Below are 26,530 nucleotides of genomic sequence, written 5' to 3'. Positions count from 1 at the left end.
GGTGATTTTATCCTCTTTTATAACCAAACAACAAACCAGAGAAACCCCTAATTACAACCGCAAATACAAGAGTCTTGGAGTTTTTGAGCTTCAGCCACCTTCAAATGACTCCTTTTTACACTCACTGACACTCGCAAATTAGGGCAAATTTTAATATGCAAGAGTTTTGTAGTTACGTGCAACTTTATCTTCTTATATACCAGGAAATATGGATGTATGAATAGAGTACGCCTTCAGAATAAACTGTTGGAGGATAATAGCATCGATGGCACTTGATGAGAATCAGTACAGTTGTGAACCTTAAATTGACAAATGACAGACAAATGATGTTGTTTTTCCTCTCTCTTTCTAGGTATCTGTGTTATTTTATGGTCACAGTTTTCCCCAGTCGACCCATTGATTAGAGGAGAGCGAGAGTCCCGTGAAGAACATTGTAGTAAATCCAGCTTTTAAATCTTCTCTAAATGTCCTCAGCAGAAGAAAAGAAGAGAAGCTGGAGGCCCAGTGGTTTGAATCTGTGGCCAGATGTATCTAAGGCAGATCTGTGGTGAGAATGCAAAGCAGGATGTTGCTGAAAATCTTTACTTCTCTGCTGGTCACTTCATCATCATCATCATCTCTCAATGCACTGCATCTATACAAGCTATTAGGGAATTCAAACATTAAGAATATTGTTGAAATAATCTGCTGTCTGATTTAGTGTCACTTTACAAAGATAGTAAACAGTCCCGAGTTAAGTTATGCATATGTACTGATGGCACGAGTCATTCACATTTGTCTCATTTAAAACTGCAGGCCTGGCACCTTTATCATATTTGTATTATATTTATATGAACTATATTCTATATATATATGAACAGCTGCATACCATTAGCATAGCTTTTGTACAGTTACATTAAACTAATTACATCTTTCGTTATGTATGCATACATGTGTGGAGAAAAACGCGTTGCATAAATTATACTTGTATAAAAGAGGTCGAGTGAGTGTATAAAAGTATGTAATAAAGATAATTTATGATTAAAACTCGGTCTAATGAATTGATTAACCCTTTAAACGATCATTTATGTTGTGTAACAACATGTACAAATACAACTTAGTATATATAGTATATAAAGTTTTATTATAGATAACTCCGGGTCTCCTCCTGCTCGGACGGACGTGAATCCGCGCATGCGCTCTGCCGCCTCGGTCCGCCAGGGCGGTGATCTCTCTCTCTCTCTCTCTCTCTCTCTCTCTCTCTCTCTCTCACACACACACACACACACACTCTTTCTGTGTGTCTCTCTATCACTCTCTCTCTCTGGGAAAAACCCGAGCAGGAGGAGAGCAGCAGAAGGGGGGAGGAGGCGGACTCCTTCTTCTTCTTCTTCTTCTTCTTCCGATACAGCGGTGGCGGCAGGATATTTAGAAAAATAAATCAAAAAAAAATCCACGCACCAAACCAACCCCCCCCCCCACACACACACACACACCACCCCCCTCGGTGCGGAGCGGCAGAGGAAGAAAAAAAAAACCACACGGATGTGCCTCCGAAAGCGCAGCGGATACCGCCCTCCGGACCTTATTAATGCCAAGATTGTGAGTATCTGATCGGCTGCAGAGACCAGCTTGGACACGGGGAGGGGAGGGGTGCTGGTTCCAGTTTAATTTCCCCTTCCCTGGTCAGCGGCGGGGCTTTTCCTCGCTCCGCGGTGTTGAGGAAAAGGTCGGTCTCCGTGATTCCTCCCCTCCCCTCCTCTCCCTCCTTTCTCTCCCCTCCCTCCTTTCCTTCTCTCCTTTCTTACCTCCTTGTTTCCTCCTGGTTGAACGGGCGGCAGGCGGGCAGGTCTTTGGGGGGAAGAGGAGGAGAAGGAGTCGGGAGAACCCGTGTCTTGTTTCCTCTCCGTCAGAACTCTGCTTCTTTTTAACGGCTTTCTTGATGCGGGAGTGTTTCAGTGTCGCGCTCCGTCTTTTCTTTTTTTGTGTGACAAAAACACTCAAACAGCTCTTAGGTAGAAAACCGATGGAGCAGAAAGGGGCTTTTCTTACTTTATTTGTGTTTCCTTCGTGTCTGTACTTCTTTCTTTCAGTTGTCGTGTCCAGTAAGTGAGTTTGGAGGAAACGACAGTAAACTGGCTGTTAGCTTAACGTTCCCGTGGAGCGTTCAAAGACATGGTTCACACAACGGGTTCAGTTGTAACACAGGTCTCGTGTCAAGCTAGCATGTATGACAGTTAACGTTTAGCATCAAACTTTATTCATTTGACCGAAAACCTTCGCAATAATTTGATTTGTTTGTGGCTTAACTTTAAATCTGCAACAAGTTCTTGTTTCTTTTTCCACTTTGAGTTACTTTGACACGTGAATTCTTCTCTTGTCAATGAAGAGCAAATTGTCTTTACTCCTGAGGGTACAGCCGCAAAGCTATCCAAGCTAGCTGTTTTTCATTAATTTATTAATAGCTAATTAATTTGTGTTGGTACAATTCTCCTCTGGCAAAATGAAAATGGCAATGCTAAGGACCTGTGGTGTAGTTTGCTGTCACAGATTAAGTAGGTGTTGTAAATGTGATTTTTTTTTTTTTGTTTGTTTGTTTGTTTGCTAGCTCGCTAGATGGCAATTTGCTAGCTCGAGAGTTAGCTTCTGCCGCTGGGCGCTAACCTCAACGACATGCAAAGTTGTCTTGACTTGAGTTATCTCTAACGCCTCAGTTTTCTTTAATTGAAAAGCAAGCGTTATGTGCAAAACTCAAACAACGTCACATCATTTGCATCATAAAACACGGCACATTTTATTAGCCCATTCTTATTGTATCCTGACGCAGCGAGCACTGGCCTTTACATTACAGATTGAACCTTTGACAGGATGAAGAATCATGGTTTGTTTGTAGCCTTGATGTTGCTAAGCTAGTGAGTTCCTACCTGCGCCGCCACAGTGTCGGTCGGCAGGTTTGTGTGTCATGTCAATGTGCATTTAGACACGCTCACCAAAGACATTACCAAAGACAAAACAGTAGACAGCGTCTGTGATTTTTCATCTTTTCTGCACTTAAACAAATTTTCCAACATTTTTTTCTTGCCATGCTCTCTTGTTGGCCGACAGGAAGAAAACATGAAGAATTGGTGATGCGTTGAATTTGATATTTTTGCTTCTGCATCTGTTCTTAGGATGTATACAGATCATGCTGATTTCTGTATTGGCTATCAGTGGAGAAAAAGTCGCGTCAGTGCGTCCATAAAATGGGATATAACATGCACTGATAGCCAATTCTGATACAACGCAGAGTTTCAGCTGTTGGCGGGTACCAATCTGATACCGTTGCTGTCTTTTGTCCATATTAGAAGTCCTTATACACCAGTGCTGATTGGGATAATGTTTATGTAAGGTAACATGAAGCCAGGGATTGTTTGTGGCGCTAAAAACTGAGTCAGGCGCCCGCTTCAACTTACTGAATGTAACTGATCGCGGAAACATAAACTTTAATGACACTGACTAAGATATAACCCAGTATATAATGTGGATCAGCCAATACCCAATACGCTTAAGAAAGTCAGTATATCTCTGTTCCATCTGCTACATTTAATAGGCTATGAAAGCTACTGTATGTTGGTCTTTGATTGTGCAGCTGTCAGCATTCGGTTATAGGATGAATACATCGGCTTCTGCTGACTAATGGACTTTTTTGTGTGTTTTTTGGGCTTATTTGTACTTATTTAGATTTACTTGACTTGGAAACACAAAACCTCAGTAATCAAGATCACATTAAACAAATTGCCGTGCGTGTTATAGTAATGTCACAGGTTACTCTAACAGAAAAGGTGAAATGGGACTAGGAGTGTAAACATTTTTTACATGGGAATAAAACCCCAAACACTGACGCTGTTATTGACCTGCTGTACCCACGTTACACAGAGAATTCAACCATGACCCTAGTGTGGTCCAAAAAAGCTCCATCAACAGATCAGACAAAAAAGAAGTGTGATATTCCTTTAATTTCACAGTGTCTTTGTGGTTTGTCAGTTTATGGTGACCTTGCTGCACTTGATGGTATGTTTATGTATAAACTGACAGTATGAAGTTCCTCCATGCTACTCCTGCAGCAGTCCAGCAGCATTCTTATTGTATACATTCTCTTGTATAGCACACCCTTATAAACTTTAATATGCCTATTGGGACTTAATAGGATTCTCATATAATTCCCATGTATGACCATATATGGTGTAGCCTCTGGTTAGGCACGTTTAAGAGGAAGAGACACAAAAAAGCAGAAATGAATGTGTTGTTGCTTTTATATATTCTTATTTTGAGCAGCAATGGTACTTTACAACTGATCCCTCCTTCTCTTTCTGTCTGTCTCCTCATCCCTTCGTTGTGTAGTAAATGCCTTTTCATGAATCATGAACAGCTTCAGGTGAAGGTATCGCACAGGAAGGTGCTTTTGAAAGTAGAAATAAATGTGTCAGACTTGTCAGTTTTTGTAAGTACGGCCTTTTGCATTTCTTCCTTGTTTTTTTATGTGGTGTGTCCAAGCATGTGGAACTGCTGGCTATCAAATGTCAACATTCATCTCCTTTTATCCTCATAAATCCTCGTGTTTTGGGGTCCCTTTCCTGTAGCCGGTTCGAATTACACACTCGCCTCTAAAAAAAAAAGACAGTCCTCTTGAAAGAGAAGTGAGATTTGGTTTTAGGTGCCTCTGTGAAGTTCGCTGGTGTGAAAACCTTTTTTTTTTTTTTTTTTTCCAAGTGACTGACTGAACCAAGCTGAAGGAGGGAAAGTTTGATTAAACAGCTTCAAGCACATTTACTGTGAAAAACGCCCTCAGAAATCACAGGCGTCCACATTATCTGTCATTTATTTATTTTACCAAAGGCAGCGGTTGTATACGCCATCACCATGGAAACCAAGATCAGCGGTATCTGCTCCAAGAAAAAGAAGTCTGTGGCCAATTTGGGGGTCCCAACCCTGAGATTAAGAAACGTACCACCTCTCAGATACTTATGCCCGATCAGGAGTCTAGAAATATTTTTCCTACTTCATGTTGCCAGTTGGTACACACTTCCTCTTCCTGCGTCGTTCTTCATTGTGTCTGTTGCTTGCTTCCTCTTTTTATAAGTTGGTCATAGCCTTCCCTTCCTGCGTCTCTCTCTCTCACTAACTCTGTCAACCCCTTTGTTTTTTTTCTTGTTGTCTCTTATTGTTTGTTTCTGTCTTTGCTGTAGTGATGTGTGCGTTTGTGTCTATGTCTGTCATCTTGAGCTACGAGCGTCTGGTGGTTTTACTGGATCACTCCTGTTGCTGGTTTTGATCTTTTAAGTCCCTACAAGTCCACACAAAAGTAACATTCCCATGTCATCGCTGATGTCAGATGAAAACCTCAGATCACCCGAATGACAAATGTTTGTCCAGGAACTAAAAAAAAAAAAAGCTTTATTTTTTGTTTGACCACCACACATTTTTGAGGTTCCAGTGGGATTTTGAAAGGATCGCATCAAGACGTTGGAGAGTTTTCTCGTCCCAAAGAGGACCGCGTCCTTCTTGAAATAATATGAACAAAACTTAAGATTCACTTCATTTTCCCAGAATAAGTTATTTTGATGCCGTGTGGTCACTGGCTGAAAAGCTTGGCAGGCCTGAACAATCTGTATATCTGGATGAGAGTTGCATTGGCAGACATCAGATTGATTTATCAACATCAGACTGATCTTTCTATGTGGCCCGAATCAGATCTGAAAGTATTATAATACAACCAATACAGTAGCATGGCCAGTATGATCAGTGGTAACAGCATGTGTGTGGCTCAAAATGTTTGTCAAAAACAACAAACAAAATGTCACCCGTGGCTTCAGGCATTGTCGTCACACTTGACAACATTTCTGAAGTCAAAATTCAGTCTTCAAAATTCAAATTCAGCTTTACAATCTAGTCAGAACAGTACAGGGAAGGCATGAGGTCCCTCACAGCGTGTCCACAAGTTGAAATATACTCATACTTTGTGTATGGGGATGTTTTTAACGGTTACAGTAAACCTCTGTTTATGAAGTCTTGTTTGAATGCCACGCTTGTCAGGTGGGAGGCCAGAGTCCCAAAATTAGTCTTTCCTTTTTCTTCAGAAAGACTAATTAGCATCATTAGCTTTCCTTTCCTCTTCTGGCATGATGAGCAACAACCTTGCCACTAATCTCTGTCTCATGGTTTCAATGTGGAATTCTAGTTACACAATTGAGGGGGAAGGAGAATGAGCCCTAGAGGTAAATTTCCAGAGGGCAGCTGCTGTTTAAAAACCAACAACTCCAAGCTCTCTAACTCGTATTTATTAAGACGCTTTAGTGAGCACACATTGCTTCTTTAGTTTCGTCTACAGGTGTTTCTTTACATTGTTTTCGACATCTTGAAATTTTCTTTTTTCTCTGTGCAACAGTGTTGATATGTTTGATATTCCATCCACCATTTTATGTGCATTTTAAATTAGGTTTGATGATATGTTCTCTTGAGTTTCAGCTCTGGTTTGGTCCAGTATTTATAGTTAGTTGGTCCAAGTTTAACTGGTCCTGGGTTGATCCTATGTTATATAATGTTGAACCCTGTTTTTGACCAATATTTGACAGTGTTTAACCCTCGTTTGATCCTGTGTTCATTGGTGATTAAGCCCTGGTTTGGTCCAGTCTTCACTTGTGTTTTGGTCGCCTGGTTTCGTCCAATATGAATGCAGTCAAGTCATGGCTGACACCCGATTTGGTGGATTTTCACATTGAAGGGAGGCACATGATTCAGTGTTAATACTGATTCTTTGGTGAATGGAGTTATAATGTGTGAAAGTAACACACTTCGTCTAGGATGAGTAGCAATGATGTACCAAGAGACTTTCTGTAGCTCTTGATTGGATAATCTTATTAGGACATCCTCAGAATGTTTTCATAAGAGAAGTCCATGGAAACACACTGATTCACTTCTTCGTTCTTTGAATTTTTGGAAATTTGATTAAAATTTGAAATTTGATTAAAACTCATCTGGTTTTTGAAAGTGGCCTCTCTCAGAGTATTGTGTAATAGATGGAGGATCTGTCATTGATGGAAGATCTTAAGGGTGACAGGAGGATGATTGGTACACAAACACTCACTATAGCCTTTTTTCTCTCCTTCTGTGTGTGTGTTTGTGTGTATGTGTGTGCGCCATTGCCTGTGTACATTTAAATGCACATTCCCTCCTGGGGTTTTTGGTGCATTTTGTGGGGTGCTTTTACACGCGTGTAATTTGTGTTTTTGGTCCATGACTCCATGTTCTTGTGGGATTTCACACATCTTCATGTATGGCTGTGTATGTTTTTGTGATGCATTTGTATTGTGCTTGTGTGTGGCGTATTTGGGTGAATGCATGTTTGCACGCACATTTGTGCATTCCCCTATGTGTGTGTATGTATCTGTGTGTGTGTGTGTTTATAAAGGAGAGGTCCGAGGCAGAAGGGGGGATGACATGCATGCGTCCGGCCTGCTAACATCGCTGACGACTCGCACACTAACCGACTGCCCGCCCTCACGACATGACGGACGTTCTGGTAAACCAACTGCACGTCTTCTTCTTTCTCTGTTTCCCTAATTCCTATTCTTGCCTTTCTTCTCTGTCTTTCTTCATGTCTTTATCTCTCGTTGAGTTTCTTTGTTTAATTGTCTGGGAAATGTTTTTCTAATTAAAACACCTATCTGCTAGCTAAGGACCATGATAGACCGTTTACAGTACAGAATTCGGCAACAAACTTGCGTACTTGTAGATTTATCCATTTAGCTGATTTGGTTTTGATATTGGATATCTGTCGATAACGGGTCCGATACTTATATTTACTGAAATGTTGATTTAATATGTATATGAGGCACTGAAACATCAGCGGTAGCTACTTAATCTGACACACCTTATTTTTTCACAAGATACTTGATATAATATGAAGTTTAATCAGGAAGTTCTGACTCCTGAAATTGACGTATCACTCTGGAGTTGTCGGACCTACAGAAACACTCTTAAAAACACTTTTAGATTTCTACTTTTGGAAGTTAAACTTAGGTCTCAAAGGAGTAATATCTTGTGTTTAAAATACTGCAGGAGCTGGCCTGCTAACTCCCAAGACCAGTAGCCGGTCTCGCCTGGCGAGTGGGTCCGAGCATTTCAGTGTTGCTAATTCCTGTAAAGTTTCAAGTAGTCTCAAAAACTTGTGCTGACACAATAACGGTTGCAGAAAGAAAATTATTATAACAATCGTCCACCATTGCCACTGGTAGATGGGAAATGCATGCTGGGATACTTTTATACCCCAAGTCCACACACACAAGTCTGCTCCCAAAGCCTCCTGGATAAAATGGACCATTTGGACTGTATTTGGCTAAATGTGGACCGTGAACAGCTCATGAAACAGTAGTTGGGCCGTGACTGATGACATTTCAACGAGAACACAAATAGAGACAAGAATGCAGTTTGAGGCTCAGTGTCATTGGTTTAGTTCAAACCCCCCCCCCCATGTAGACTGTTTTCTAGCAAGGTAAATGATGAATAGATGAGAAATGAAAGCTAACAGCTAATACAAAGCCTGGCTCTGTTGCAACCAACCTTGAATTACTTAATTAGCAAAATGGAACAAATATATTTTTGTAACTTTCAAATATTGGCATCAACCTCAAAAACCCAGTATCCGTTGGGCTCTACTGTACTTGTCATTTCAAAGTTTCTTCTCCTCTCCCCTTCTCCTCTTGATCATTCTCCTAAATTTAACTGTCATTTAATTTTCACATGCCACTGCCACTATATATAACTGCTGTCAGCTCGTCTCCCTCATATCTGCTTGTCATTTCTCTCCCTCTCCCCCTCCCTCTGTTTGCCTTCTATCTTTTCCTCTTGCTTTTTCTCTCGCTCTCTCCCTTACTGGTTGTCTTATCTTGCTCGCCCCCATTCCTCCCATTCCCTCCACTCTTTTTTTCTTATTATCTCTGCCTCTCACCCACTTCCCCTCGTCATCTCCCCCTCTCTCTTTCTCTAGTTCTTCCTCCCACTCCCCGAAATTCCTTCACTCTCTCAACTCTCTCTCCCCTTCCTTTAATTTATTCTCCTCTCTCTCTCTCTCTCTAACTTCTTTACTTTCCTATTATCTTTCATTTGAGTGTTTCCTTATGCAAGGTTGCTGTTAAGGGAACTACATACATATGAAGTACCCTGCAGCTGTGTGGCCAATTACACGACGGCAACTTGGTAGTACGAAGTTCATTGAAGTGATCAAACACCAGGAAATGAATTGGCAAGGGTTAATGAACAATGTCTCCTGATGTCAGTGGGGGCGATCTTTACCTCAGCTATAATACACAGTGGGAAACCCTCAGTGTAGATGGGTGTTCCCGTGAGATTAGTGTAAAAGTTGCTACAGACCGTCACACATACACTATGTGGCCAAAAGTATGTGGACACCTGAACATTACACCCACACAGTTTCCAACACAAAATTGGTTCGTGGAGGTGGTAAGCGCTGCCCCTCCCCATCTGACAGCTAGTCCAGTTGGTCTGCAGACTCTCTCGGGTAAAACTTGTGTCCAACTGGTGATTATCAAGCGACCTGATATCTGACCTGCAGCGCAGCAGTGAGTTTATTTCTCACACATCAGCAGCTGATTGAGACTGACTGGGCTGTCTGTCTAGACTTTTCCCAACTTGTAAAACCTCGGGTTTCCATTTTTCTGACATTGTGACACTGCTCTGATTAAATACTGTGAAGCAATGAGTGATCAATCAGTCAATCTGACGCGTCTCATCTAGTTATCAAAGTTACTAGATGAAGGGTTAAACAGTCACCTCACTCAATAAATATGTGGCCTTTGCTGTGTGATGTAGCGCCACTGCTCATTTCTCCTAAAGCTTAATAAGCCTAGTGTTATTTTTTATAGAAATATCATTCCATCTGATGCTATTGGAGGTGCCCTTTATTTCATGTGAGTGGCGCCTCTATGTTTATATGCTGCAGGAAACCCTGACCCGCATGTGATCGTTGAACATCTCATTCCAAAACAATGGGCATTAATCTGCTGCTACAACAGCCTCCATTCTTCTAGGAACGCTTTCCACCAGATTTTTGAACCTGGCTGCAGGGATTTGCTCCCATTCAGCCACAAGAGCATTAGTGAGGTCCAACACTGATGGTGGGTGATAAGGTCTGGCTCGCAGTCTGAGTTCCAGTTCATCTCATAGTTATTGGATGGGGTTGATGTCAGGGCTCTGTTCAGGCCACACCAAACTGGAATACCCTTTTATTTATGAACTTGGCTTTGTGCACCTGGGCATTGTCATGCTGAAACAGGAAACAGCCCTCCCCAAACTGTTGCCACAAAGTTCAAAGCAAGCTATTGTCTGAAACATCATTGTATCCTGTTGCATTAAGATTTGCTTTCTGTGTAACTATCTAACGTACATGCTCAGTCAGAGGAAAGCAAGGCAAGCAAAGCTGCTCTGAGCAGTCCTGCAAACAGCTGGCCTCCTTTTTACTTCCGCACCATCAAAGAATAAGGAGAGACTGTGAAGAGACATTCCTAGCTGATGCATGGATGCCTAAAGCGTTTATGTAGCTTGAGGGATACATTGTCAGATTTGTAAAGTTTGGCATTCTTGTGAAAGAGAGATGCGTGGACAAGTCTAGACTGGACTCCAGAGGTGTCCAAGTTTAGAGGAAGAATGTAAATGATGGTTTTAGAAGCTTTTCTCTTTAAGCCATCGTGGCATGAATAGGCCCATGCAGTCATAACGGGTAGGGTTGGGTTGGTGTGTGTGTGTGTGTGTGTGTGTGTGTGGATGGGTGTGTGTGTAGACACCAAGTCTGATTCATCAAGTTTCAGAAAGAAACCAAGAAGCCCTGTGTGTCACAATACCTCTGACTCTGTTTCCTGCCTCTCTCTGTCTCTCTCTCTGTCTCTCTTCCTCCTTTACTGGAGTGAAGGCGTGTTGATTGATGGAACTAACGTGGCTATTAACAAAAGAGTGAGAGAAAATAAAAAGAAGGACCCGTTTGTTCTTTCATTCAGTCGTCCATCGTTCATCCACCATTGAACCGTCTCGTCTCTGGTGAGCTTTGCTGCTGAATGCTCTCTGTGTGCAGTTTAATGTGCTGATTTTTGAACAGGGTTTGGTTATTTTGTGCACTCCTACAATGTGTAACTTTGTAGCTCAACAGATAGAACAAGGCAGTCCAGGGGTTAGTGGTTTGATTTGCTCTCTGGCTGCCCGTGCAGTTGGCAAGAGTGTCTACCAAACTGAATGTCACTTCATTACTCAAATTTATGTGATCTTATAACGCCTCTGTGGGTTATTGAGGAAATTCTCTGTTGCCTCTCTGATGAAACTCTTTCAACACCCTCTTGGATAAACTTGAAAATGCATTGTCATCAAGCTTTAAACAAGCCTGTTTTTCAGTTCCTGAAAAGTGGACACGTTGGGGAGTTTTGCATATTTTGGCTGATTAACAACAAATAACCTACAAATGTTCCAAATCAGGTTTTAGATCGATTTCCCACTTTTATTTGGTTACCTTTTCTCCATCATGATGTTTTTAATCCCTGGGTAATGTCCATGACCAACAGTCTAAAACCCAAAGGTAGTACAGGAAATATCATGTAAAACAAAGAAAAGCAGCAAATGCTCACATGGGCAAGAATATTTAAAACAATTAATGTTGGCCGATATCTAGCTCATTGTATGTAAGTACATTGATCAAGATTCAAGAACTTTATTTGTCATGCAACAGTTGGAACAGTCTGTTGTTGGGGTGATGAGCATCCTTCATGATCCTACAGGCTCTGGTTCTGCACCTCCTTGGTGTATAAGTCCTGCAGGGAGGGAAGTGTAGTTCCAGTCTCTGCAGAGCCCTTCTTTCCTGAGCGGAGCTGTTGCCAAACCAGGTAGTGATGTTTCCCTTACATGATGCTCTCTACAGCCCTAGAGTAGAAGGACTGAAGGATCCTCAGAGACTCTGAATGTCCTCAGCTGCCTGAGGTGGTGAAGGCGCTGCCTTGCCTTTCTCACCAGACTGTCTGTTTGTACTTTCCATGTCAGATCCTCTGTGATGTGGCCTCCCTGGTATTTGAAGCTGCTCAGTAGTCCCGTTAATCCTCAGCGTCGTGTACGTCCTCTGGTAGGCCTTCTCATCGTTGTCAGAGATCAGGCCCACCACCACTGTGTCGTCAGCAAACACAGTCGTGTGTGTACAGGGAGTGCAGTAGGGAACTGAGGACGTAAACCTGGGGAGATCCTGTGCTCAGGGTGAAGGAGTTGCCGGTGTGTCTACGCACTCTGACCACCTGGGGCCTGGTAGTCAGGAAGTCCAAGATCCAGGCACACAGGGGGTGCTCAGTCCCAGCTCAATCAGCTTCCCAGCAAGTCTGGTGGGGACTATGGCATTGAAAGCTGAACTGTGATAAATGAACAGCAGTCTCACATAGCCCCCTTTCTGGCTGTCAAGTGAACAATTGTTCACTGTGCTGGATTAGCTGGTGTCAAGTCTCAGTAAGATGATAAGTACTGAAGTGAATTGATACTATTGGCTTTTACCAATGGAAAATGTTAAGCTGTAATTGAATTTGTAGTCAATAGATTTGTGGTTCTGGTATATAAATATTACTAGAAGATAATGAATGCGTTGGAAATGGTAAAGGAGTGATCTCACCACCAACCACAGCTGCCATTACTTGGCTCATGGCTTTTTTGTTTCACCTTTTAAACCTTCAGCTGAGGCTCTCGTCCAGAGACACTACCAGAGAAAGAACAGGTGGAGCTTCAGTTTCTTGTCGTCTGCATAACCACTGACCTTTCTGAGAACAGTTATATACATCATTTCGTCACATTAAGTGTCTTTGTGTGTTTCTTTCTCCTCATTCTGGTCAGAAATAGTGTTTAAAGTGTTTTGGTGGGATGCCAACATCCTCTTGTTTGGTTAAGGCAGATCCTCTTGAAATGGGCGTGTTGCCGCTTGTGTGGTTGTAGTGGTGTGTGTGTGTGTGTGTGTGTGTGTGTGGCGTGATTGTAAGTGGACACGTGTTCACAGTGCATCACAGTGTGTTTTAAGTTTGAATGCACGTGTGAGCAGTTGTAACTTGATTGTGTGTATCTAGTCAGTGTGTGTGTGTGTGTGTTTAGACCGGCTTGTCCATATAAGGAGAGGAGAGGAGATGAATTTGGGAGCTGATATAGTTTGTCGGCGCAGCCCTCTGGTGAAAAACCTTGAATCTGTCACCACAGAGTGCTGTTAGGCTGGATTTATAGAACCACTTACTGTGTGTGTGTGTTGTAAAGCAAGGGAGAGTTTTAGTGTGAAAGCGAGGGAGTGTGTGTGACATTTTCAAAGAAAGAGTAAATGAATAGAGACAGATCAGGAGTGAGAGGAGAGCGTACTGTATAAACTGTGTGTGTGTGTGTGTGTGTGTGTGTTTAACAGTGTGCCGGTGAAGCTTTAGCAGTGTTTAACATGTCAGGGCAGGAGGTTGGAGAAGCTCCTCTCCTCCATTAAACATTTTTTCTTCTTCCTGCACCAGATCTGGTGTGACTCACTAAAATCCACCTGCACTGCTTGTAAAAAAAAAAAAAGAAGAACAGAAATGGAAAACAACTTGTTTTACCTGCGATGACTTCACACAGACTCTGACTCTGGAACACAGGTCTGCTTAAGTTGAGTAAATTTACTGTATAACTGAGACAGAAATGCAAGGAACTACAGCTGGGAATTTAACGATTTAAGTCCTATTAATCTCACTCATCTAGTGCTGAGAATGAGATGCTGAGCAAAGGGGATAAACTTTAAACATTTAGACATGCAACATAGTAGGTCAACTGAATTAAGCATCATATAATGATTAGTCCATTGACAGAAAATGAATCTGCAACAGTTTTGATATTTGATTCATGTTACAGTTGTTAAAGTATTGTTAAAATATGTTTAATTCAATATCTTTGGGACAAGACATTTGAAGACGTCGCTTTGGGTCTTCAGATTCACTGATAAAAGAAAGTGCAGATTTTAGTCTCCAGCCAAACTTGAAGTCTTCTTCAGAGGAGATACACGGGAGTTTCCTCACATTTTTAGCGTTGTGACTTCACTGGGATCACTCCCACAATATAAAATCATTGACAAAACGTGAGAGAACATGGCAGGCAGTGAGTTGGAAATGGACCAGTCACTTCCAGCTCTGAGGTAATGTTGCCCAAAGGAGTAAGGAAGTACGATACGTAGTGATAACAGTGTTGCGGGAGTCAAATTTGTTGGAAATGTTATTTCCAGAGCAGCATTCAACAGGCCGACACTGAGCACAGAAGAATAAACAACTGTTCATAAAAACTGTTTGCATTTTAAATATTCAGCTCTAGTGACAGGACTTAATCAGCCTACATTGATGTTTTTCTTTTCTTTATTTTAGAGAAATAAAACGACCTCCTGAGGGTCCCCTCCTCTCCACACTAATGCGTCCTGTGTCCTCGATGACACCCTTTTGCAGAGTGAACTCTGTACTCTTCCCAGTGTTCAGCAAAAAAATATGCCATAGTTAACAAAACTCTTACATTTACAGGCTCGATAATGTAAAATATTAAACCTCAAACACACACGTGCACAGACATGCAGCAGCTGGAAACCAAAAACTGCAGTTGTTGCACTGGTTACCTGCAGGTGGCGCATGTGTCAAAATGGTGCTTTCATTGCCTGTAGATGGCGCACATTGCTATATCCACATCCGCAGGTCAAACTGCTGCTGCTTCCTCTCAAAAGTTCTTCCTCTTTCAAATAGATTTATATATAGATTTAGATTTTATATAAGTTCTTATAAGTCCTCCTCTCTGTTCCATCTCTCCATAGCCAATTTCATGGCGATTTGTCCAGAGGTTGTTAAAAATATCTGTCTCTGGAAGAAGACCGACTAACAGAGCCATCCTCAGTCTGTTCTGTTAAATCACAACAATGCAGTAGTTTCGTTACCTCCCGGCTGTTAAAACCTCCTGACTTCAGGACTCTGAAGGTTAGTGTGGAGGTTAGTGTGTCTACATGTCCCTGACTTCCTCTTTGTCTCTTATCTCCCCTGATTTTATCTTTCCCACTGCTAACTTTTAGTTTATTGATATATTAGAATGTTGTCAATAAACCTAAAACGTATTTTTACTCTTTTACACCCCATTTCATCCCCTCTCTCTTTCATTTGATCTCTCTGTCTCTTGATCTGTCGCTGTGACCCCCACCTCTCTGTCACACACACACACACACACACACACACACACACAGGGCTGTTGGCGATCAGGTGGTGAGATTACGGAGCAGTAATCTCTCAGATTAATACTTAAAATGAGCGCTTAATTACTTAAACCCTGCTGGCAGGTGCAGCTGCGCGCATGTGTGTGTGTGTGTGTGTGTGTGTGTTGGTAGATGTACATGCAGTACACAAAAGCCCTGGCAGTGTCTCTCTCTGAATTTAAATTTCATCTTGCTTTATTGGCAAAGTGTGTGAGTCCATCTGTGCTGCCAAAGCATGCAGCGATGGCAAACAAACTAGGGCACACAGTCACAGTGAAGTGACCCACAGACTTTGCACAGAAGTTGCATTTGTATACAACAAACATACATACATACATTTGATTGTTTTTATTAATACATTAATGTTAGCAAGAATGCTTGAAATAACATTTATTTCTTGTAAGCAATTTGCAGCAAAAGCAGCAGACATGACGTGACATCTTCAAGCAGTTGAGAACAAAAACATTGGTTCTGTTTAGTCCGATAGATCAGCTTTACTCATGTTATAAGACGAAGATCTTCATGCAGTTTGCTTGTTGTTTGTTTTATATTATATATGTGAGGCGTTGACAACATGCTAACAATCATGGGATCTTTGGTGTGACAAAGCAGTCACACGGGCACTAAAACTGAACCATAAGGGTCGGGTCATGCTACACAAGAGGAGTTCAAACCCGTCTCACCTCTGCACATCGGGCCAATCGCGGCTCGATTTTCGGTTTTTGAAAGTTACAGAAGTGTGGCCCCTCCCCTAAACCCAAAGCCGGAAACGAGCACTTCTGATGAGGTATACAGACACCTTCAAGGGTTTTAGTTTGAGTGTATCCTTGGGACAATGTGCCGAAGACAATTACATAAGAATTTTCTTTAGTAGCAGGTAGCCTCTGCCCTCATTGGCCAGACTGTGTGTGTGTGTGTGTGTGTAGCAAAGGTGTGTGTAAATAAGGTTAAAAAATATTTACAGAGATGGAGATGACAAGGAAATGAACTACCGTGTGTGTGTGTGTGTGTGTGTGTGTGTGTGTGTGTGTGTGTGTGTGTGTGTGTGTGTGTGTGTGTGTGTGTGTGTGTGTGTGTGTGTGTGGGGGGGTTTCTAAGTCTTTATAATGTCATCTAGCTTAATCAGATTAACACTCCGATCCGAATCCTGTTAAACACACACACACACACACACACACACACACACACACACACACACACACACTGAAATTCACGTGGAACAGAAGAGGAAGTGAGACATCTGCTCAAAAGGAACTGTTCAGTCTTTTTTTTTTTCTTTTTCTTTTTTAGTCTCTTTTCTTTCTCTATTTCAAAACTAAACTGATAACGAATCTTCCCGTGTTCACTCATCACCTCTATGAAACATGAACGCACACACACACACACACACACACAAAGGCAGTAACGTGATAGCTCTGTGTTATAAAAGATGGGGCGGGTGATAAAAGAGAGGAAGGGAGTGTTCCTCCGTCTCTGGGACTGACAGTGCAGGTAAACTGTGACAGCAGTGCAGTGTGTGTGTGTGTGTGTGAGTGTGTGTGTGTGTGTGTGTGTGTGTGTGTGTGTGTGTGTGTGTGTTTCAGCAGCACCACAGTTTGCTCAAACAAACATTAATAGAGAAAAATATCAGTTGACTTCAAATGTGTAAGTTGGGTTTCTTTTCTTCAGGCAGCGTTATGGTCACCCTGTAGACCTGAAGCCCCGCCCCCCCCCCCTTTGTTAGTTAGCCTCTGATCAACTAGCATCTGTAATAAGACAACTGGATAACGACACAGTGCATCAGCATTTCTGCCTTTTTGTCCCAGTGGCCAACAGCGGTGCTGCGGGCCAAACTTATGTCTTCCATAGACCACCATTAAAACAGGAGACTGTTGAGGACACCTCGAACAAAAACTGGGTAGTTGAAAACTTCTCCAGAGCCTAAAAAATCTATTTTATGTGCGTGACACCTTATGCACTGAGTGAGAAACTTTCTTCACAATAAATGGGCGCCATCTTGGTTCTCTGTCCATATTCAAGATATTCACCATTTTACTTTAAAGGAAAATTACAGTATTTTAGTAGCTGCAGCTACTTTGGTGGATGGGAACGCTCTTATAAACATCTCTGAACTAGCCGCGGCCACTCAACTTGCCTGCTAAAATAGAAATATTCAATAAACAAAATACATCTCTTTTAACAATTACTTTAATTGATTAAGATGTTCCAGTTTCACATTCGGCTCTCAACTTAACTACTGGTAAGCATCCAGGAGCAGCTACATCTTCAGTAAGGTATTCGTTTGTATGAAGGAGCGCTGCGCCAACAACACTGCAGACTGCTGCTGATTTACTGCAGAGTTCACACATCCAGCTTGATGTACGGGAACGAGGTCATGTGCAGTTTTTAAAAAGTGTTGGCACAGTTCACAATGTTCAGAAGAAAGTGTACAGTGTGTTACAGCAGTAGACCATAAAGAGACAAATCTGCTTTATTCTTTATTTGACTTCATGTACCTGCTTCATGCTGAATCAGCAGCACAACAGATTTTTATTAACATGAAAATGTTGCAGGTTCCTGCTTTCATTCACTAATTTACTGCGTTACCGGCATCACCGACCGCTCTGCCACATTCACCCGCTCTCTGGAGTGTTGGCATCAAACACACACACACACACACACACACACACACAGGTCAGCAGCCTACGTCTGTCCCTGCGCTGGCAGACAGACACAGACAGAGTCGGCAGCTGGAGGCTAATGTCAGCTGAGCTGTAGTTTCACCATTTTCCAGAAATGTAAAAATAACAAACGCATCCGATCTAATGATGATAACATCGACATGGATTTAACCCTAACCCTCTGCCCGGCACACACTGTCACACACTGTGTGTGTTTGTGTGTGTGCATCTTTGCATTGGCTTACTTTCCTTTGTGCGTCTGAATGCGCCTTTAATGTGTGCATATGCATGTCTCTTTGTGTGCTTTTGCATTATGTATGTGTGCATATATGCTGTCTTTTTGTGCGTATGTGTGTGAGCACATGATGTTCACCATGTGCTCATACATGCGTTACTGTGTGCGACCATACAGTATGTATATATCTGCCCCATATGGTTGTGTTTCTTAACTCTCTCTGGCCCAAAAGTATAAATTGAATCTGAGCTATTTTCCCTCTAAGGATGGAGGGATCTTTAAACAGATCATATACAGATAAGAACTGTACTTTTTTTTAAATGTCGAATGTAAAAAACAAACGTCGATGCGTCGGCCTTAAAAATCTCCTGAGTCATCATCTTCAAATCAAGCGGTCCAGGGGCTCAGGGTCCAGAACCCGGAGTTGGGAAACCTGTGTCTATGTGCGATCATCTTTGTGTGTGTGTGTGTGTGTGTGTGTGTGTGTGTGTGATCACAGCTCAATCACATGATGCATCACATTGCCCGGTCTGTCTCCATACCCGCTCTCTTTCACTTCCTCTGTTCTACACGGTGTCTCTCTCTCTCTCTCTCTCTCTCTTCTTCCTTACCCTCTCTAAGTGTCTAATTCTCTTGTTTCCTTCTTTCTCTCTTCCTCTTTGACTCTATAATGTTGTCCTTGTCATCTTTACTCATCTCTCACCCTTTCAGAACCTTTATTTATTCCCCCTTCGTCTTTCTTTCCGTCCCAGTCTCTCCCCCCGTCCCCGTCTTACTCACTGTTTGAGAAGAAAAAGATTGATGACTAGAATGTGTCAAAGACTGAATCATTATTTTTGTGAACAGATCTTTTTTTTTTGTTAATCTTAATCTAAATCTAAAGCTAGTTTAACTAAACAGCGGTTGTTCCGTGCTTCTAACTGTGCCGTGAAGTCAGTGAAGGTTTCAAAGAAGTTAATAAAATTCAAACCCTGTCTGAATTTTTATTGTTTGACTTCAGATCCTTCACTGTGAACTCATCATCATCATCAGTCATTTATAAAGGCAAACATGCTACGTGTAGCATTTTAAAGCACACACACATGATTGTCATATTAACTGTGCTACCTTGGTATGATTACTGTAAACAAAGATGATCATGTGAAGACCATTTTTAGCCTCTGCCCAGCACCGGGGGTGTTGTTAGAGCTCAGGTTTCTCCACGTTCAGGCAGATTTCACATGTTGGAACTTTTCAGGGTTGTTTTCTTTTCCATCTTTCTGTTTGCTGTTGAGCTGAAACTCATTCTTCATGTCCACTGATTGACCTGAACAGCATCTATTGCTAGCAAAAACTTCCTGAACTCATGCAGCTAGAGGTTGACAGGCTTCTTTGGGATTCTCTGGCGGGGGGGGGGGGCATCTGTTTCATTCAGCAATTTAAAATAGGTCTGGGGCAGTGGTGGAAAGTGACTAAGTACTGTACTTAAGTACGAGATACTTGTACTTTACTTGAGTATTTCCATTTATACTTACTTTATACTACATTATACTACTACTTTATACTTTTTACCCCACTACATTTATTTTACAGCTATAAGCACTACTGACATATACACATATAAGTTCATAAAATCAATTACTCGTCTTGGCTTGTGACCCCTCACTGTCTAGTTGGGGCCCTTTTCTTACGTTTCAGATGTTAATGAACTGTAAGTTCCATCAAAGAGAGATTTGCCCTCTAAACATCTTAAACCGTCTCTGTTGAATAACTGTTCAAAGCCCAAAGAGGTGAAATTAGTTAAAAGTGCTAAAACTAAATACAAACTTGGGTAGCAGAACTTTGTGTTTTCTTCTTTCGTACCCCGTTCATCCTCTGATGACCCTCCAGATTTATCTTGTGACCCCTTGGAGGGGCTCGGACCCATAGATTGGGAAGCACTGAACACCTTACAGTATTTAAAGTAGTTAAAACTATAGTAGCTCCACCTTGACCTGCTTAACAAGTACTTTTCCTTTTGATACTTTAAGTACATTTTGCTGATAATGTAAGTAATCAGGACATTAACCTATAGAGTTAAACTAAGAGTGTATTATTTACACTGTAGTACTTTATGAATACATGAATACTTCTTCCACCACTGTAAATAACAGTATCTCTCTCTCTCTCCGTACTTGCAGTACACAGGTCCGATCCCGGCCGAGCGAGGGGGCGAGCTGGCCATGGGGGGAGGTCGCAGCGAGACCTCGGCACTGAGCGGGACGGGCGGCGGGCGGGGCATGACCACTACCCAGAATTCCCAACGGCCCAACGCCTGCTGCTTTTGCTGGTGCTGCTGTTGCAGCTGCTCATGGTAGGAGACAAAAACTCATTTGTACACACACGCACACACACACGCACACACACACACCCACACACACACTGCATTTATATAGACAAATACACACAAACCAGCACACACGCAGCTCTAATGTAAGCAAACACACACTTGCAGACTGGCTCGCTGGAAGTACTGTGGTCCTGCTAACTCGGCTGTAAAGACACGACACACAGCTGCCTTATGCTTAACTTAACAACTTGTCTATCGTGTAGTAAAACTTCAGCAGCATGTGTCACCGGTACTTCTGTGTAATCTGTGTGTGTCCGTTTCCTGAGTGCTTCTCTGAGTTTTTTTATTATTATTTGAATAACAGCAATAAAATAAGGACCTAATAAAGTTCAGCTTCACCTTCTGTTAAAGGTGGATTTATGGCTCTGGGTGTTTCAGCTGTAGATGCATCCATTGCACAAATGGGTTAGTTGTGTAGAATTGTCTACCGTGACTCTCTACTGAATAGCAGACTATTGCTGTGCAGTCCTTAACAGCAGAAGTCGTCATGTTTATATTCTTGAGCAGGAAGTTTGCAGGAGAAATTACCACAAACAGTCTGCCGTGACTCCGGAGGAGCAGGTTGCTGTTGTTTTATCTCGTCTTGGCTTGCAGCAATCTCTGCCAACATCGATCGCAGTTCTTGTGGTTTCCGCTTAGTAGCCCGTTCTTTTTTTGTAGGAGAGAAACATCAGCTCTGGTGGAGCCTTTGGTCCACACACACAGGAGTCTCCAGACATTAGTCAGACAATAGCTGTACAGTGATTAGGTCTCTGTAGTTCCCACAGGGGAGCTAATTATTTATAGCTCTCTCTCTCTGTTACACACACTGAAGGTGTAGACACCTGTAGCTGCTGCTGTACCCTGCTGTTAACATAACTGTGGTTAGTGTTGCCATTAAGTGGGGTAGTAACATCGTTGTGGGCGAGTGTACATGTTTATAGTGCTGAGAGCAATTACTCTTCTGTCAGCTCTGGTTTAGTGTGTGTGTGCGTGTGTGTGTGTGTTTCCTGTCTGAAAGCCGTTTTATCATGTCAGTCTCACCGTCAGGAATGAAGAGGAGAGACGGAGGCGGAGTAGGAGGAAGAGAATATCACAGGACACCAAGATGGAAATCATACCAAACTGTGAAGCTTGGTGAGTCTGCAGCGCTAACACACACTCACTGTGTTCCAACAAAAGGGTTCAAATATGTTGAAAGATTTGGAAACTTGTCTAGGTCAGGAACAATGATGAGGTTTTGGTGTGGATGCAAGATTGTGAAGATTTTGGTCTTAACCGTCTGCTCTTCATTTAAAACAAATCAGCAAATCACAAGGCTGTAATGTCCAATACACCCTGAAAACAATGTTTTTGGATGGATGTAATGTAATGTTAAAATATGCTAATATCTTTATAGTTAGCATGTCAATAACTGCAAGTTGACTTGTTGTCAATTCACATTTCTCTTCTTGTGAACATGTTAGCGTGCTTGTAGGTAGCATCTTGATAGGCTGTCATTTAGTATGCAATGTTAGCGTGGAACCGTGGTTCCGGCGGTGACGTTCAGCATGCACATGTTTGACCCACTGGTGGTGGTGGATCAGTAAAGTCATCCTCTGGGGACCATGAAGTTCTGTACAAGACAAGTCACACACATCTCCTGATTTCCTGTCACTGTGTGTATTTACGTGAGGATGCAGATTCAGAAAACGTCCATTACTTCCATTACTATTAATCAATACAACGCGAGGCAGAAACAGAATCCAAAACATTTTGTTAAATCGGGAATGTGATTTGTTAAATTGAATTCCTCTTTTTTCGAGCGGCTGCGAGCTGTGTACAACAACAAATAAACAAGAATGAATAAATAAACAAATCAAGAAATGAACCCTCTTCTTCACTCTTCCTCCCTCAGCACCAAACCCTCAGCGGAAGAGATCCGGCTGTGGTCTCAGTCCTTCGACAAGCTGATGAGGAACCCGGCGGGTCGAAATGTTTTCCGGGAGTTCCTGCGGACGGAGTACAGCGAGGAGAACATGCTGTTCTGGCTGGCCTGCGAAGACCTCAAACAGGAAATCAACAAGAGCGCCATTGAGGAGAAAGCGCGCTCCATCTACGAAGACTACATTTCCATATTGTCGCCTAAAGAGGTAGGAGAGCTCGTGGCTCACTTAAGGTTGCAGTGACACCTCAGTCAGCCCGTGAACTACGTCCACGTTCTGCAGTGCTCTCTGGAAGCTGAGGGTTAAATCTCGTATGTCTCTTAAATCTCTCAAATGCACCAACTAGACTTTGCCAACCTCTAGAGATCGCTGCCCCTTTCAGGGACTTTGTAGTCTTCTATATTTTTGGCGGATTCACTGGAAGTTTTCAGTGTTTTAGGGGTTGCAGATTTAAGGCTTGTGTCTTTTTTTGAATTCCAAGAGATGATTGCCAGTTAATCACTTCAGGATGTTGAACCATCATGCGATCGTTGCTCAAGTTCTGTTCTTGTGTCTCAGAAATGAGATGATTTCAATTTAGGGAACTACAATGTTTTGAAAACATTTTCTTATGTAAGATCTGGCGGATGCATTTTGCTTTCCAGTGTGGTTGTTGCTTCATCAGTGCCCGACCGTCCGTACGTCCAACATTTTGATTCTCCAGCACCATCATTAGGGTAAAACTCCTACATGTAAGAAAGCTATGGATAGAAGGCATGCCATGAAATTTACTGAGCACATTCCAGATGATCTCTTACGCCACCGTCAGGACATCATTTAGGTCTGTTTTTATTTAAGTCAAGATTTGATGGTTCCAGTTCTAAAATGTGAGAATATTTTGCTTTTCTTTGTCATATATTATAGTAAATCAACTATTTTGCTTTTGGACTGTCGGCCAGATAAAACAAGACATTCGATGAGATCAACTCGGGCTCTGGGAAAGAGACCAAGCGATTCATGGAAAATGTAATCGGCAGATAAATCTCAGCAGTTGCAGCCGTACAATATGCTATTTATTCTGTCCATCATTTTCAAATTGAAAGAACACTGCAGCCTCTGGGGGACCCACTTAGTGTTGTGAACATGCCCTCTGTTAAATCTCTCTGCTGCTTTCTTTTCTTAACTTCAGTTGTGTGTGCACGCTGCACATTCAGAGGTTTTGACTGGTCAGCTGTTATGCACATGCTCCGTGTTCACACCAACACCAGCCTTAAGAAATGCGAGCCCTACTGATTGAGCCAGTGATTGTTGGTGGTTATAAACTTAGAAATACTGTAGCACACAGACACACACACGCACACACACACACACACACACACATACACACACACAGACACACACACACACGCACACACACACACACACAGAAGAAATGAGGGAAGCATTGTCAGCTTTACTACTATTTTTAACTGATTTTTATCTGCGTGTGTGTGTGTGTGTGTGTGTGTTTTGGCATGTTTAGACGTTTAGACACTGGTGTGTGTGTATGTAGAGCTGTGTGTGTGTGTATGTAGAGCTGTGTGTGTGTGTGTGTGTGTGTGTACAGTGTGTTTACAGGCAGCTATAAATTGCTGCTCTCATCACCTTCTTGCAGTAGATGCTTTTTATAGACACACAGAAAAATACAGAGATATTTCCAGACGTGTGAGTTTGGCAGAAAAGATGCATGCCTGTCTGTCTGTCTGCATGTCTGACCTTGGTAGGATGCCTATCTCTCTTTCCGTGTGTGTGTGTGTGTGTGTGTGTGTGTGTGTGTGTGTGTGTGTGTGTGTGTGTGTGTGTGTGTGTGTGTCTTTCCTAAATAAGAGCAGAGGGAAAACATAAGAGAAAGCTTGTCGTTCTATAAATATCTGCTGGTGCTGTGGCTGCAGGGCCACTCTGAGTGTGTGTGTGTGTGTGTGTGTGTGTGTGTGTGTGTGTGTGTGTGTGTGTGTGTTCCAGTGCTGGTAACTGTATGTATTCATGCCTCTATGGAAGTTAATTAATGACAAAACCACAGAGTACAAAACAAATTCTAACTGGAGAACAGAATTCTGATTTGCTTGTGCTCTGTTTGAAATCAGCTCTCACAAATGTTCTACACACACACACACACACACGCGCACACACACACACACACACACACACACACACACACACACACACACACACACACACACACACTCCTGAACACTTTTTTTTTTAAACACCACTTTCCCCCTAATTGTGAATGACTAAACTAATAATAATAGAATAACAGTGAAACTATTAGTCGATCGACAGAAATGAATCAGCAACTATTTCATAATTGTTAAATCAGTTTTTCAGTATCATATATCACATATATCAATATATGGCCATTTTGCAGTACTGCTGTGTAGGACATCACCAATACTGCTGTTCTGAGGCAGAGTTTGTACAATCTGATCACATTATATTGGCCGATGTTGTTACAAACCCAGTTTGGCATTTTTGAACTGACATTTCTTGTCACTTATTGGCCACATAAACACTGGTTTGTTTTTGGAAATGATGTAGTTAATATGCTCTGTGACATGAGAACCATGCAGTTTGTCTTTGTCCTCACTGAACTGAACTAAATCTCCCTCCAGGTGAGTCTGGATGCCCGGGTTCGAGAGGTGATCAACAGGAGGATTCAGGACCCGACGCCTCACGCGTTTGAAGACGCCCAGCTACAGATCTACACGCTGATGCACAGGGACTCCTACCCACGATTCCTCTCCTCCAACATCTACAAGTCGCTCATTCACGGCGGCTCACGTACCTCCTCCGAATCCTAGTCCCACCGAGCCTCCACCTCCTCCTCCTCTTCTGATCCTGCACTTACAGGACTGATGCCAGACCATTTCATCGCTTCTCTCGCACACTCCTCCCAGGACAAAACTTTCCAGAAATGATCAGACTTCACTTTTCCTCTTCTCCGAATCACAAATCTCTCAGATTACTGCCAAGACTTTCGTCTCATGTCTTGTTTTTTCCCTCCACATCCTAAACTTTATTGTTGTTGCCAAGACCTCCCTCCCTCTCCTGTTTTCTCGTCTCTCTCCAGTTGACTCCTCTCTTCTATAGTCCTTCTGTTGTCTCTTAATTCTCATTAAATCGTCCTTTTCGCTCTTTCCTTTCTGTCTTTTTTCCCCCCATTCTCTTCTCTTCTCTTTTGCACTTGGAAAATTCAGGCAAGGGCCTTCAAAAACAAGAAAAGCATCACATTAACAATAGATTTACAACATAAAGTAACATGGGTTATTTGTCCACTAATAGCTGTGAAAAACTTATTGTTATTCGATCAATATCTTAACATATCTTAATATCTATATATTAAAATGGTGAAAATGGTTTATCAGTGAAATTTATCATTTTATACCCATAAATACTTTGAACCTCCACAAGCCTCTGAAACAGTAGAAACCCTAACCCTAACCCTACAATTTAATTAATACATTTTTAATGAACAGTGCCTCAAGTTACATTAACCACTAGCCAATTATTGATTTCAGTATGTATTTCTGAATAGAGCCAGACTGATGATGGATTTCTGAGGCCGATACAGATACGGGAGTCAAAATTTGTCCTGTACATTTATTTGTCCAGTTATGGTTAAGATTTTTTTGTAATACTACTGTTTCCAAGGTCAAGAATGAACCTTCATGTGCAAGTTTTGATCAGGATCCCTTAAATTTGGTTATTAAGGAATTGTGACCAGGATGATGTACTGAGTTTAAAAAGTAAAGTCCTAAAACTCCCCTTATCTCCATCCTGACATCGGTTTTCCTTTTCTTTTCATTTCTGTTTTCTTCCGTCCCTCCAACTCCATCCTCCTATTCATCCTTTCAGCTAATTTTCTATCTTATTACTCCTTCTCATCGACGGCTCCTGAACAGAGAAGCAAGCGATCTGGATGTTGAAGTATTTTTTTTGGGACATCATCTGCTGTTATGTGGAGATGATTACTTGGGAGATTTTAATGCATTTCAAGGGGAGAAATATACATCTGTGCCAATGGATTTTTAATTAATTTTTACTAATCTGCCCCTCCCCTCGTGACTGTCCAAT

The 26,530-nt window shown here is 42.1% G+C and overlaps 1 protein-coding gene across 2 annotated transcripts; it reads left to right on the top strand.

The window, feature by feature from the left end:
* The first annotated feature begins 1,524 nt into the window (after window positions 1-1,524).
* LOC139307118 (regulator of G-protein signaling 17-like) lies at window positions 1,525-25,261 on the top strand. Of its 2 annotated transcripts, none has more exons than XM_070931003.1 (5): window positions 1,525-1,581; window positions 20,326-20,498; window positions 21,564-21,650; window positions 22,411-22,645; window positions 25,069-25,261. In XM_070931003.1, the coding sequence occupies exons 1-5, from the start codon at window positions 1,525-1,527 to the stop codon at window positions 25,255-25,257; spliced, it is 741 nt and encodes a 246-aa protein (XP_070787104.1). In that variant the 3' UTR covers window positions 25,258-25,261. The 2 variants fall into 2 exon arrangements, with proteins under 2 accessions (XP_070787104.1, XP_070787103.1); XM_070931002.1 differs by having other exon boundaries at window positions 21,552-21,650.
* The last annotated feature ends 1,269 nt before the right edge of the window (window positions 25,262-26,530 follow it).

Source organism: Enoplosus armatus (assembly GCF_043641665.1).
Source record: "Enoplosus armatus isolate fEnoArm2 chromosome 8 unlocalized genomic scaffold, fEnoArm2.hap1 SUPER_8_unloc_2, whole genome shotgun sequence".
NCBI lineage: Eukaryota > Metazoa > Chordata > Actinopteri > Centrarchiformes > Enoplosidae > Enoplosus > Enoplosus armatus.
Note: the sequence above shows the minus strand (reverse complement) of the source record. Positions and strands in the feature narration are given on the sequence as shown.

What these genes read in the sequence shown, in the direction of transcription:
- LOC139307118 (XM_070931002.1), top strand. Translation starts at nt 1,525, where the DNA reads ATGTGCCTCCGAAAGCGCAGCGGATACCGCCCTCCGGACCTTATTAAT. An exon ending in ACCTTATTAATGCCAAGATT is followed by an intron (nt 1,582 to 20,325) that starts GTGAGTATCTGA and finishes CCGTACTTGCAG; the next exon opens with TACACAGGTCCGATCCCGGC. An exon ending in ATACCAAACTGTGAAGCTTG is followed by an intron (nt 21,651 to 22,410) that starts GTGAGTCTGCAG and finishes TTCCTCCCTCAG; the next exon opens with CACCAAACCCTCAGCGGAAG.